The 15089-nt window shown below is 40.6% G+C and overlaps 1 protein-coding gene across 3 annotated transcripts in view; it reads right to left on the bottom strand.

Moving 5' to 3' along the window:
- Positions 1-1924: 1924 nt before the first annotated feature.
- MALT1 (MALT1 paracaspase) overlaps positions 1925-15089 on the bottom strand; it is a 139711-nt gene continuing 126546 nt past the window's right edge. For all 3 annotated transcript variants that reach the window (XM_073584803.1, XM_073584802.1, XM_073584801.1), the window contains 6 exons: positions 14350-14424; positions 10042-10169; positions 8023-8172; positions 5995-6152; positions 5668-5793; positions 1925-3992 (listed from right to left, as the gene is read on the bottom strand). In XM_073584803.1, the coding sequence (XP_073440904.1) occupies positions 3453-3992; positions 5668-5793; positions 5995-6152; positions 8023-8172; positions 10042-10169; positions 14350-14424 (1177 nt within the window). In that variant the 3' untranslated portion in view covers positions 1925-3452. The remainder of the gene's footprint in view (positions 3993-5667; positions 5794-5994; positions 6153-8022; positions 8173-10041; positions 10170-14349; positions 14425-15089) is intronic.

Consider the following 15089-nt stretch of genomic DNA (forward strand, 5'->3'; position numbering starts at 1 on the left):
GCTGGTGAGTCTGCCTGTTTGACAGCTCCCCAGCGATCATGTAGCGACGCACCAGCGATCCTGACCAGGTCGTATCGTTGTCGGGATTGCTGGTACGTCGTTTAGTGTGACGGGACCCTTAAGGCCCTTCTACATTTAGCGATGCACCAGCGATCCCGACTATGATATGACCCGGTCAGGATCGCTGGTGCGTCGCTACATGATCGCTAGTGAGCTGCCACACAGGCAGATCTCTCAGCGATGTAGCAGCGGTACAGCGGACGATACTTACCTGTCAGACGAGGCGATCCTGACGTCCTCCCGCCCGCGTCCATGCGTCGCTCATCGGCGCCACAGGAAGCCCAGCAGGAAGCGCCCGACGAGAAATGGAGCCGGCCGATCTCGCGCGATCAGCGATGGACAGCGGGGGAGCCGGTCGGAGGTAAGTATCACACATAGCGATATCGCTATAACGTCACAAAATCGGTGACGTTATAGCGATATTGCTAGCGATATCGCTATGTGTAAAACCCCCTTTAGTTCATTACCGTTCTCCAGATCTCTGCCAGTGAATGGGAACAATCTTGTTTACATTGAGAGGCTGAAGACTTGTGGGTTTACTGCAATCCTATCCAATGTCTGTGAGCAAATGTCTTGTAAGTCCGGACTGGTGCATTTTATCTTCACGGATGCAGATATTATTATTATTCTTTAATAATGGCCACTGTGGTTTCAACACATTTTGCATACAGTACATCAACAGTACAAGCAAATATTGTATACAGGCATGGACTGGCCCATAGGGGTACATGGGAATCTCCCGGTGGGCCTCTGTGCAAATCAGGGCCCAACCTTACTGTATGGGCAGTACTTGACATAATTCACTTGATTCACTCTTTTCAGAAAAAATCAGCATCTCATCATTCATTAACCAAACTACCCAGTTTATTGTTATATAGTGATAGAGGTAAATTTGTTAACCAGGGTCGTGGAATATTTGTATACAGGTGAAAAGTGGGACCCCAAAGTCAATGTTACTGGTGGGCCCTTGGCACCCCAGTCCGACACTGATTGTATACACCTGTCCCCGGGTATCCCGGGCTCTGCTTCCTTTCCCTTGGTTCACTGCCCTCTGTTGCGCTCCACTTCAGGATTTGCAGGTTGCCCAGCGTGACTCAGTGACATCATCTCGCTAGACCTATTAAGAAACACACTTGTGTCTTGGGATTGAGACTCTAGAGTACTGACATAATCTCCCTAGAGCTATTTGAGACCTATTAAGAAACACACTTGTGTCTCTAGAGTCCTATGGTATGTTAGTGTGCTCCACCATTTGTGCATTCATCTTGCATTCATCCCTGCTGGGTTTTCACTTCATCTGTCCTATTGCTCCTGAGATCCCTCATTGTCCAAGTCCTCACGGTTCCACGTGTCTCTAAGGAAGCTGCTCTGGAGCCCGAGGTCTGAGTGCCCTCCCAGACCTGAAGCTCAGTGGATCCACCTCACCAGGTGAGCCTTACAATTTGAAAAATATCTTTATAAGAAACACAGGCTTCTGTCTACTCCTGAATTCATCAGTCACTCAGAAAAACGGGTAAAATCACTCTTGGACGTACTGACAGTGCAGCGAGGTATCAGATTACTGCTGCTTGTTAAAGTCTTTTCAGGAGTGAGGATCAAAGTGAGAAAACAGGCAGAGTGAGACACAGACAGATGGTGCTGCAGCTTTTAGTATGTGTCAACCTCACCACACTGCTGTATTCACAGCTACACTGTTCAGTCTCGCTGCTTAATACTGCTGCTTGTGAAAATGAGGCTGCATACAGACAGGAGAGCAGGAGTCGCTCATGTCTGTGCGTGCTGTGAATGCTAGGGTAAATAGCAGCTAGTTTCCACCCACTAGCTCAGAGACACCTTAATAATAAAGTAGAAAAAACACATCCTATTCCAATTTTGTCACTAATTATTTATAATATAAACTCACAAATTTACATTAAAAATGATGAAATACAATGCCATAATTTTGATGTAAAACTGTCTATTTGGCACCTTGTTATTTATAGCAACCAGTGGAAGGCTTAGTGTACATTTGTAACCATTACTTTAAGTTTTATATCACTTGCCATGGGTGGCACTCCTGTTTTTTTGCAGTATTTCAATAGATGGAGGAAAAAACAAATATAGACAATGAAATATACAGAATATATATTAATTCTCTAGAAAATCATCTTCCTTCTATTTCTACTCCTTGTGTATTATAAGTTAGACCCGTATGTGTATTTTTTAAATTATTGCATTTTTTTAGGATAAAATGTGAAGTTGTTCTCTCTCCTGACAGCTAATGAAGGAGCTCTTCCTACCTCTAGCGCAGCAGCAAGTCCCAGCAAGATCAAAAGCAACAATTACTAGTGGAATTATAGCCGATCAGTGATCTAGAAAAAAAACCTCATCTTCTGGAAACTTCTTCAGACTGGATGTCAGCCAGACGAACGAGCCTTGTCAAGATAAGTATTCTGTTTCCTTACTCAGTTATAGTACAAATAATGCCCCTTAAAATAATGATGCCTTTTGAGCGCCACAACCAAGAGTAATAATTCTACCTTTGTGCCACAATGCGAAAAAAAAACCAAAACTAAAGTTTATACTCACCTAATCCAAGTCCTCATTTTTCCCAGCCTACAGGGCGGTCCAACAGACGTAGTACAATGCAATGGAAAGTTGACATCTTGTAAGTCTATGGCAGCCTGGGGGACTACAGGACAGAGTGGTGGGACCCATTGCTCCCTACTCTACCACTGGACCAAAAGGCAGTGGAGTCATGTTGATGCCAATACATTGGAAAGTGGCACCCACCCCGAGATCCAGGGCACTCGGCCAGAAGTCTGGGGCATGTGCTCTTCTCTATCAATGGCTTTTGTGACTATTTTAAAATGTGCACCCATAAGAATTTAGTGCCTGGAGCAGCCGGCCGTGTTGCCCTTCCACCATTTTTGTAATCTGATGCCAATTTGACAAGAGGTGTAACTTCCATTGTTCCGAAAGTGCAAGGATGCAACACATAAATGATTATTTTTCACCTTAGTCCATCATGATGCTGATTCTGTATCCAATAATTAATTTTTATATCCTGGAATTTTTGGGTTCCTATCACTCCCTCTAAGTTTAACATTGCATTATGGGATACATAACGCGGTCGTGGATTTTTGCAGCAAAACTTTGTATTGCTTCCGAACCTTGCTTCACGATGAGACTACACAGGGTTTGCTTGTATACTGGAACAGTATTAATACATTGGTCTGCATCGGAGCTGTATACCTAAAACGGTAGTATTTTTTCTATCCCTATAAAAGTATATGCAAAGCTGTTCCAACGTGGTTGCAATGGTGGAAATAGCGCTTAAATATCCTGAATACTGATAAAAACTATATTATATAAAAATAATATATATATATATGTATATATATCTGCATATATTAATAGTCAAAATCAAGATTGTCCTCCGTGCTCTCCTCCGGTACATTGCTATGTCTTGGCATTGGTACGTTGCTATACAGTGATCTATATTCGGAGAAGGCCCTCCTTCCACTGCTGGGAGGATATCCGGAGTAGTATTGCTGCCTAGTGTCCGGTTGCAAGCTGCTTCTAAAGTTTGGTTGGTATACAGGTGGGATCGGTGACTGTTGGTATTGGGGATTTGTAAAAAGATGAGAGGGTCCAGGAACAGGCGATGATGATGCAGCAGCCTCTGGACTGTGGCAAGGACTATGAAGTATAGGACTGGGACTGTGAAGTAAATGACTGGGTTGGGCGCAGGGACTATGAGGTATATGGGAAGGCTGCGTGCAGGAACTATGAGGTATATGACTGGGCTGTGTGCAGGAACGTCGGACTCCAGAATGAGCACCTAATTTTGCAACCAGAGGCTTCCCGACGTCAATTGTCTTTCTCTCGTCCATCATATCGTCCACACCTTTATACGTGTAGGTCAAGTATACTGTGAAGGTCAAGTTATCCTAAAAGTAAAAAGAAAAGCATTCAAAAAGCTGAATATTAAATAAAGTAAAATAGTTTGGGTTGCTGGTCAGTAATTGTGACCCAAAGTCCTTCCACACAAGCCAATAATTACCCGTCGAGTGCTCATAAGAACATTAGTCATTGGCCTGTTGGCCTGGGTAAAGATGCCACCAATCAGTTTGTTGACCAATCAGATCGTATATTCAGGCCAATAAACCATCGCTGTCGGCAGCATGACAGGGAATACTCTGCCAATCTTTCTGTCCCCACGCGGGTTGTGTTGACCCATGTAAAGGTGCTGCTAAGCAAGTGTCGATCGGCTTGTTTTATAGCTAATTGATGCTTGTTATGGCCAAAAATCTTCCCATGTTAGAAGACCTTCATGGAAGCTTCCTACATTATATTGTCCTCAGGTCTTGTGCAAGAATATTATCTTACCCTTACCTAGCACATGGTAAAGGTATGTTATGTTACTCAGGGAATTTTCCGTAACATTGATGTTCTCATAATTGCCACTTGACGTGACATCAATTGCATAATTGAGAGATACTCCTACTATGTTATGTCACCATTATCAAAGTCTAGTTGGGTCCAATCCATCAATATGTCACGGTATCATAAGCACAGAGTATATGATTCAAATAATAATTGGAAGGATAGCTTGAAGGTCCCAATGACAAATCTGTATCTTGGCCCCACACCACCTACCATGAAGTACTGGCATCTACTTATGTAGCAGAGGGGCTTTTGGCTCACCTTAGACACCGTGGCTGAGGGAGTAACTCCTAATTCCAGATCAGCTCCAGCTATGCCTCTATGCCAGATGTCCTAATTTGCAACCCAAACCCTGGACCATGTACGGTAAAAGTTAATTGGAAATCTACTTGTGAAAATGTTTTTGCAATGTCGAAATGTGTTAGCCGTGTAAGTGAGGGAAGCATTGCAAGAACTGGCCTGCAGAGTAGACAAGGGTCAGACATGACTGGACATGACTGAATGGATTGAATGAGAACCTTTAGGCTACCTGGAAGGTTAAGGGGGAAATTCTGAGACTAAGGGTAAGTTTGGGTAAGTGGGTAGAGTTAGAAAGCAGAAATGGTATTTCCCCAGTGCTTTGTCTTTCCTTCTCCAAACAAAAACCTTCCACCTAATTTCTTGAAAGCTGTGGTCTCATCAGCAATTTTGCCCCATCGTCCGATGTCACAGCTGCCTGTGGCGGAGCACTTTTTTTTCAAGCTCGACCTAGATGAAGTTGTCAGACATTTGAGGTCACACGTTTACAGACTATACCATTAGTGCTAATGTTTTGACAAATTGGTGCCCATTATAAACTGAAGCTGTGTCCACAACCATCTATTCAAAAGATTTCCAAAGTTTGTCTCTTAATTTTAGCATCAATAGTAGTTATCATACTTAGTGGGCAGGAGGTTTGTATCAAAAAGGTTTTGTCATTTTCAATAAACCTCGTTGATTGGGATTTCGCAGTGTGATGGAGAGCGGTTACGAAGAGCGTCACTATCTCTGGAGGACCCATCCTGTCCTGCATTACACACACAACCATTGTCATGTGTGTGCTGTTGTAATACTTCATTTCCCCAGAGGTGGAGCTGTAGGAAAGCTGAATACTTATTACCCGATTTCCCCACATTTTACCATTAAAGTTTCCATACCTACCTTTAGTTTTTGTAGAGAACTTAGACGGGTATATAGACAATGTTTTGGGAGGTTCTTAGATACCAAGAAACTTCCTGTTTCTTCTGGAGTGTCTTTATTTGTTTCTTTAGGGTCAATGTACAAATCCTGTATAAAGAAAATCGAGAAAAAAAAACTAACTTTGCTTTTTCTTTAGTTTGGTTTTAAATTCTTAAAGGAGTTGTCTGACCTTAAGTGACAAGTCTGCAGTCACTACGCAACTGCAGACTTGTGAATCCTCACATCTTGCGCACTCAGGAGATCCCAATACACAAAGCAAGAACATGAGGAACGTGGACAGATACTCACTAATGGAAAGTCGCCAACATTGGCCGTACAGTGGTTGATGTCAGGGGGTTTGCTAATAAATTGAGAGTAGATGATCATCACATTGGAGTATTCAGCGGCAAACCCCAACTTGATTTTTACACCACAGTTAAATTCGATGCACATGCTCTCCGGGAGTTCTGCGGATGGAAGAACGTCATGAGACTTAATATTGTCGCTAATAACTTGAGACAAGGGTGAAGCCAATTAGGTCCAGGAATGAAAAAAGAGATTATACGTTTCCTGGAATACTGATCTTTCTTTAACATGTGGCTATCCAGGTATGATACAGTGCACTACTGAAGTACTGCAGTGTATTATAAGAGAGATCGAGCTCACAGCGGCAATAAAAAGAAAAGTAAGGAAAAAAAATTGAAAATGTAAAACCCAAAATAATATATAAATATAAAAAGAAAAAAAATTACCTAATTAATATTGCCACATCCATTACTACCCAAAATATTAAGGGCTTGTTCAGATAAGCTTATTCTGTCCTTATGCAAAATAGACAGCATACGGACAGCAAATTCACGTGACCATTTTTACATCATCCGTATGTAAAAAAAATGCAGCGTGCACTACTTTGCTCCATTTTTTAGATCAGACTCGTCCACTATACTTCAATGAGTGCGCAAAACCATGGATCACGTATTGGATCACATAACAGTCACCATACGCACATCACGCATTTGTCATGGATCCTTCATTTGCAATCAATAACATAGGAAACTTTTGATTGACAGGCTGCAGTTTTCAAATTCAGACAGGCAAAAAAAAAAAAGTGTGTGCATGTAAAAAGCAGTTTTCATTAAAAAAAACACAGAAAAAAATCCCAAAACACTGCATGTAAACATAGACTAAAAATCCTCTGAACCCCAAAAATGACTCCAATAGAAAATCACAGCTAGATCTAAAAAAATTTAAAAAAAAACAGTTTTACACATGAATTTTTTTAAAAAAAAAGTTATAACTCTCAAAACAACATAAAAACAAATGATTTATTTGTTTGCAACAGCTAGTAAAACATAAAAATGTAGAATTATATTTCTAGCTCAGCGATCAGAACGACCTGCAGAACAATGAGAGCTTGTTATATGATGCACTGAGAATAGTACAAAAGTTAGAGTCCACCAAAAGGTTTTTTCTTTTTTTTGTCTATACCCCCAGAAAGAGTAGATGAAAGCTAGAATTGAAGTTATTTGAACATCATTAAGGCAAAAAAAGAAAGTAATTAAGAAGTTGCAACTTATACCCCCCCCCCAAAAAAAAAAAATAAAAAAATAAGCCTATATAAATCAATGGAAAAATTAAAAAATGATGGCTCTTTCAATATTACATTTTTCAAATATGCCTTGGAGAAAATATATTAAAATGATGTAGTTTACCCCTTTATATTTCAATTCTTCACCGTGTTTCAAGAGATCTCTGCTGTGCTTTCTCTTCTGGGAGCTTAGTGAAGTTGTCCACTACTTGGACAGCTTCTTCTCATACCCCTCGCTTGGCCTCCATAAAATAATAAAGCCTATACTCACCTCCCGTGCCGGTGCTGTTCCCGCGGTGTCGGCACTCGGTCTCCCCGGGGCTCCTGTGCTGTTGTTGTGACATGTGACACCGGCGCCCAATCAGCGTCATTGTCCCTGCCTCCTGTTGAATTGAGCAGGAAGAGGAAGTCCAAGATTAGCTGCAGCCGGACTTCCTCTTCATGGAGACAGTGACGCCAGCTCTGATTGGACGCTGGCATCACGTGTCACAACTCTGCCCGAGAGCCCAGGGGAGAGCGAGCATCGACATCACAGGAACCATGCCGGCACGGGAGGTGAGTATAGGCTTTATTATTTTATGGGGGCCAAATATTTTGATCAAGAAGAGGTTGTCCCAATAGTGGAAAATCCCTTTAAGACAGGTCCACTATTTTGGGAGACTTCCATACAATCCCAGAAAGTATGTATTTTAGTTTGGACCATACAAGTTCTTACTCCTTGATGCATTAATGAGTTTCTGAGATCTCACCATTTGCCTTTGCCCATTGCAGATTTCTTGCCAGGGACTCTGGAGAACACGCTTTGTGCTGTATGGGGTCAGTCAGCGCCCTCCTGGCGGACAAACTGCTGCGGATTTCTAGAGCTTGCATCCCTTTGGTGAGCAGGCAACGTCCCATATCTACAAAATAGTAAATAGAATAAATATTAAATGGGCCGGTGTTATACATCCCAGCTCCATGGGTATCCATAAGTGCCTACTAATTCCTGCATAGTGGGCCATAAGTGTCACTGTGCAGGGAAATACTGCGAGGTTGGCGCAGAGCATAATTAGTGCTGTAGCTTCTTCATTCTCAGGGTTCGTCATGGTTGTGATATTTGGACCCCCGACCAAAGCACTTTGCCATAACTTTAACTATATGTAATGTTGCACAGAACCAAAAAAGTGACAGCCACTGTCAGCCACATTTTGTGGCACCTAGCATCGTAATGTCTTCCATTTATTCATATAGAAGAAGGGAGCTGGCACCGCATCACGGGCTATGTTCACATGTCCAATGGGTATTTTCTGCAGCAGAAATCCAAGGTGTACTCTCTGATTTCCAAGGCAAACTCTCTGATTTCCAAGGTGAACCCTCTGATTTCCAAGGTGAGCACTCTGATTTCCAAGGCAAACCCTCTGATTTTCAAGGTGAACCCTCTGATTTCCAAGATGAGCCCTCTGATTTCCATGGTGAGCCCTCTGACTCCAAGGTGAGCCCACTGATTTTCAAGTCAAACCTTCTGATTTCCAAGGCAAAGCCTCTGATTTCCAAGGTGTACTCTCCGATTTCCAAGGCAAACTCTCTGATTTCCAAGGTGAACCCTCTGATTTCCAAGGTGAGCCCTCTGATTTCCAAGGAAACCCTCTGATTTCCAAGGCAAACCCTATGATTTCCAAGGTGAGCCCTCTGATTTCCAAGGTGAGCCCTCTGATTCCCAAGGTGAGCCCTCTGATTCCCAAGGTGAGCCCTCTGATTCCCAAGGTGAGCCCTCTGATTTCCAAGGCAAACCCTCTGATTTCCAAGGTGAGCCCTCTGATTTCCAAGGTGAACCCTCTGATTTCCAAGGTGAGCACTCTGATTTCCAAGGTGAGTCCTCTGATTTCCAAGGTGAGCACTCTGATTTCCAAGGTGAGCCCACTGATTTTCAAGTCAAACCTTCTGATTTCCAAGGTGTACTCTCTGATTTCCAAGGCAAACTCTCTAATTTCCAAGGTGAACCCTCTGATTTCCAAGGTGAGCCCTCTGATTTCCAAGGAAACCCTCTGATTTCCAAGGCAAACCCTCTGATTTCCAAGGTGAGCCCTCTGATTTCCAAGGCGAGCCCTCTGATTTCTGCTGTGGATTTTCCGTTTGCACTGTAGCGGATCCATACTGGGATTTGCACTTTCGTTTCTCCATAAGGATAAGGTTATGTTCACACAGGTTTTTTTATATGCATTTTTCTAGCAGAAAATCCACACCCAAAAACTGCATAAAAGCTTTTTTTAAGCATGCTTTATTGCACATTAGGTGTTTTTTTCTGCTTCTAATGGTGAAATTTTGAGCTCTTTTTTTATAAGCAGAATGGATCCAAGAATTGACGAGCTGCTTGTTTTTTTATGAAACAAAAAGGAAAAAAGCAGCGCCACAGGTGAGTTTTTTTCCAGTGAAATCTATATGAAGCTTATTTGAAGCAGTTTTGATGTTGATTTTGGAGCAGAGTTTGATACAAAGTCCACTTAAAACAACTGCATGAAAATACCCTCCATCTTCATGGTTTTCCATCCAGAACTATTTTTCCTTCCTGGAGGCACAAAAATCCAGGTGTAAAGTTTCCAACACAAGAGAAAGAGGTTGTGAAAACCCCTTTCATGTCCATAAAGAATCTGCACCAAAATCCGTATGAAAGCAAACATGTGTAAACAAACTTTACCCTTTTCCTGGCATCCATGTATGGTGGCTTTATGGTGCGTGACCTGTCTCTAACAGCAGCATGGAATTGGCCTTAGGATAAAATATTTTCTCACCTTCTCCAACCTCGTCCAGCAGGACGGTGACCTTCTTATTTTCTAATAAGCGTTTCTTGAGAAACTTCATAAAAATGCCATTTGCTAGATCTGAATGTTGAATTTCGAACGCCTCTGCCCCCTGGCACCTAGAAAATACATAAGAGGAATCACAAGAAGAACCTGATGAACTTTGAAAACAAGAATTAAATGATTTGGAAATCTCTTATCGTCACGTTTTATTGACAGCAAAACATAGGACACAGATCAGAAGTTGAAGGTTGGACATTTTTCCATTTCATAAAAAAAAGTGACTCCTTTGGAAATTGATGGTGCCAACACATCTGAAACAAGTTGTGCCCGTAGTGAAAAAACTTGTGCCCGAGCTACATCCAATACTGTGTCTCTTCCCTTTTTCTTTTTAAAACACATCGGAGATGCAGAACTTTGCACCGATAACAAGCTGGATGGTCCCTCTCATTGATAACAAGCTGGATGGTCCCTCTCATTGATAACAAGCTGGATGGTCCCTCTCATTGATAACAAGCTGGATGGTCCCTCTCATTGTTAACAAGCTGGATGGTCCCTCTCCACTTGAGTCTGAAGAACACGGCGTCCTTGGCTTCCATAAAGAATTTCACATTCTGATTCCTCCATCCACAGAACAGTTTCTCATTTTTCCTCTGCCCATTATAAATTAGCTTTGTCCCAGAGAAGACCGCAGCATTTCTGGATTTTGCTGATTTATGGCTTCTTTTTTGTATGATGGAGAGTTCACTCACATTTGTGCATTGCACAGCGAACTGTGCTCAAAGGCAATCATTTCTGGGAGTATGCCTGAGCTCACAGTGATTTGCACCACCAAATCATGTCGGTTTTTAATGCTGGAGGACCTAGAGATCACAATCAGCCTTGTCCCTTGTGCTCATGGATTTCTCCAGAATCTCAGAATTTTTTGATGATATTGTGTCCTGTAGATGGTGGGATATTCACAGAAATTACAATGTCACTTTGAGGAACATTTTTCTGAAATTGTTCCACAATATTAAGATGCAGTTCTACACAGATTAGTGAACCTCTGACCTTCTTTGCTTCTGGGAGACTCTGCCTCTCTCACACACTCTTTTTACTTACAGTTATGTGACTAAGTTTAAAATTCACCACTTACTTAATACTACTTACTTTTTGTTAACGCTGACCCAACTTTTTTGAGATGTGTAGCTGCCATCAATTTCTAAATTGGATAAATTTTTTTAAAATATATGTGTTTTTTATACTTTATTATGTATAGCCTTATTATATTATTTATTGTACTGTATGTACAGCCTTATTATAAACATTATAGTGCCCTATGTATAGCCTTATTATATACATTATAGTGCCCTATGTATAGCCTTATTATTACATTATAGTGCCCTATGTATAGCCTTATTATATATGTTATAGTGCCCTATTTATAGCCTTATTATTACATTATAGTGCCCTATGCATAGCCTTATTATAAACATTATAGTGCCCTATGTATATCCATATTATATACATTATAGTGCCCTATGTATAGCCTTATTATTACATTATAGTGCCCTATGTATAGCCTTATTATTACATTATAGTGCCCTATGTATAGCCTTATTATAAACATTATAGTGCCCTATGTATATCCTTATTATATACATTATAGTGCCCTATGTATAGCCTTAATATATACATTATAGTGCCCTTAAAGACAAAAATGTCCAGGAAGGATGGGAAATCTTGAAAAATGAAATTCTCAAAGCACAGTTGTTAACAATTCCAAAAAGAGGGAAGAATAGGAAGCATTTAAAGAAACCAGGATGGATGAACACAGAACTTAAGCACATGCTAAAAAGGAAGAAAAAAATGTTTACAAAATGGAAAGAGGGAGGTATATCTAAAGAAGAATATAATGCTGTCTGCAGAACCTGCAGGGCACATATCAGATTATCTAAAGCTGAAAATAAATTGAGGCTTGCAAGAGATGTCAAAAGCAATACTAAAGGATTTTGGGGATATGTCAAAAGTAAAAGAAAAGTCAAAGATGCTATAGGATTTTTACAGGATGAAAATGATGAAATGGTAAGACAGGATGTTGAGAAGGCTGAACTTTTAAATTCCTATTTTGCATCTGTTTTCTCTCAGAAAGGAATGTAACATCAACTGTTATTCACTGTCCTATTAAGGGAATAGAAGAATCCAGGATATCTATAAACAGAAAGATAGTGAGGAAACACTTAGCTAACCTAAATGAATTCAAGTCTCCAGGTCCAGATGAATTACACCCCAGAGTACTGAAGGAGATAGCAGAAGAAATTTTTGAACCCCTCTCCATAATCTTTGAAAATTCTTGGAGAACAGGAGAAGTGCCAGAAGACTGGAGAAGAGCAAATGTTGTTCCTATCTTCAAAAAGGGGAAGAAGGTGGACCCAGGCAACTATAGGCCGGTGAGTTTGACTTCTATACCAGGAAAGATCTTTGAACAAATTATTAAACAACATGTATGTTAATACCTGGATAAGAATGAAGTGATTAAACAGAGTCAGCATGGGTTTGTAACTAATAAGTCATGTCAGACTAACTTAATTTCCTTCTATGAAGGTATCACTGATTGGGTGGATCAAGGAAATGTTGTAGATATAGTATATCTTGACTTCAGCAAAGCATTTGACAAAGTCTCTCATACAATCCTTATTGAAAAAATGACTAAGTATGGAATGGACAAGGCAACTGTTAGGTGGATTCATAACTGGCTTAGTGATCGGACCCAAAGAGTGGTCGTAAATGGCTGCACATCCAGTTGGAAGAATGTCTCAAGTGGGGTACCACAGGGCTCTGTCCTGGGCCCTGTATTGTTCAACATCTTTATCAACGATTTAGATGAAGGAATTGAGGGTAAACTGATTAAATTTGCTGATGACACAAAGCTAGGAGGGATAGCTAATACTAGAGAAGAGAGAGAGAGGATTCAAAAAGATTTAAATAAACTGGAGAAGTGGGCAGCAACTAACAGAATGGTTTTTAACAGGGAGAAATGCAAAGTACTACATCTGGGCAATAAAAATGAAAAAAGCATATACAGAATGGGAGGAATAGGGCTAAGTGACAGCACATGTGAAAAAGACTTGGGTATACTAATAGATCACAGACTGAATATGAGTCAACAGTGTGATGCAGCAGCAAAAAAGGCAAATGCAATTCTAGGATGTATTAACAGAAGCATACAGTCTAGATCACGTGAAGTCATTATTTCCCTCTACTCCTCTTTGGTCAGACCTCATCTGGAATATTGTGTCCAGTTTTGGGCACCACATTTTAAAAAAGACATCAACAAACTGGAGCAAGTTCAGAAAAGAGCGACCAGAATGGTGACCGGTCTGCAAACCCTGTCTTATGAGGAAAGGTTGCAGGATTTGGGAATGTTTAGTTTGCAAAAGAGAAGACTGAGAGGAGACTTAATAGCTGTCTACAAATATCTAAAGGGCTGTCACATTGTAGAAGGATCAACTTTATTCTCATTTGCACAAGGAAAGACTAGAAGCAATGGGATGAAACTGAATGGGAGGAGACACAGATTAGATATTAGAAAAAACTTTTTGACAGTTAGAGTGATCAATGAGTGGAACAGGCTGCCAAGAGAAGTGGTGAGTTCTCCTTCAATGGAAGTCTTCAAACAGAGGCTGGACAGACATCTGACTGGGATGATTTAGCGAATCCTGCTTTGAGCAGGGGGTTGGACCAGATGGCCCAGGAGGTCCCTTCCAACTCTACGATTCTATGATTCTATGTATAGCCTTATTATATACATTATAGTGACCTATGTACCCCATGTACAGCTTTATTATATATATTACAGTGCCCTATGTAAAGCCTTATGATATATATTACACTGTCATATGTACAGTCTTATGATATACAACATTGTACATTATATTGCACTGTGTAAAGCTTTATGATAAGAGGAAGAAGGAACGTTAAGATTTTTTTAATGCTTTTTATGTGCCCCTCAGTAAGAGGGGGCTCAACCTTGAGTAACTTTCCCTGTTTGCCATGATACTGTTATAGTAGCTACCTGAAGTCACCACAAGGGGGAGCTCAATGAATACAGATGACAAAAGCTCTCATTGAGTGCTAAATTGGCTGTATAAATCCATGTATATCTAGCCCCTGGTGGTCTGATTTATATAATTTATCAAGTCAGAAAAATAGAGCTCTCCTATATAAAAATATGAATTTTTGCAGACCTCTTAGTGATTGGTTAATAAGGTCCATTCTGCACAAGGTACCAAAACAAAAATATGATGATACACTTACGTAGCATAGCCAAAGACAATGTTGGCAGTCACCTTCAGGTTTTCTGTAATTAGAATGGTATCGTCATACTGGTTCCTGTAATTAAGGATATTTTGATTAAAGACTGATAGGAGCGGGGGGGTCCTCTCTAAAAATCCTCCTCAAACAAGTCCTTCAATTGATTTCTATAGGGAATCCACATTACTGTTCAAATGAGTTTTGAGGCTTTTTTTTTTTTTTTTTAACTGAAGAAGTGTTGAAAAATGCCTGTTGGAAGAACATTTCAGGAAAAGATAAATTCCTCCAAAAATTAAAGAGAATTTCCTGAACTGATTGATGCTTGAAAAACAAGTTTTTTTGAACACAATGTCTTTTTCAGGCGGGTGTACCCACCAAATTTTTCAAGCAGAAGATGTTTCAGGAAACTCTTTAATCATTCTCTTTTCTCTGCTCTATGTAGAAATCGGAAGTCTCTTGTCCCAGCATTTATCATTCCTATCTTCAACTCCTGACCCAGCTGCCCCCTCCTCCGCCCTGCCAGGGAATTCTGCAGTGACTCATGACTCATGCAGGGAAAGTTGACCTCCTGTTTCTCCACAGAGCTTAGAAGGATTCAGCCAATCAGTTTTTAATCATGTGATGTCATAGATCTAATGAAAATGAGAAGAATTAGCTGGTAGAAGGGAAAAATGAGCAATTGTAAGTGCACAGTGCTGTTTAATAAGATGACTGCAATATATTAAGAGGATAAAAACTTTTAT

This window comes from Dendrobates tinctorius, unplaced genomic scaffold, assembly GCF_039654945.1.
Source record: "Dendrobates tinctorius isolate UK_male_01 unplaced genomic scaffold, ASM3965494v1 ptg000085l, whole genome shotgun sequence".
Lineage (NCBI taxonomy): Eukaryota > Metazoa > Chordata > Amphibia > Anura > Dendrobatidae > Dendrobates > Dendrobates tinctorius.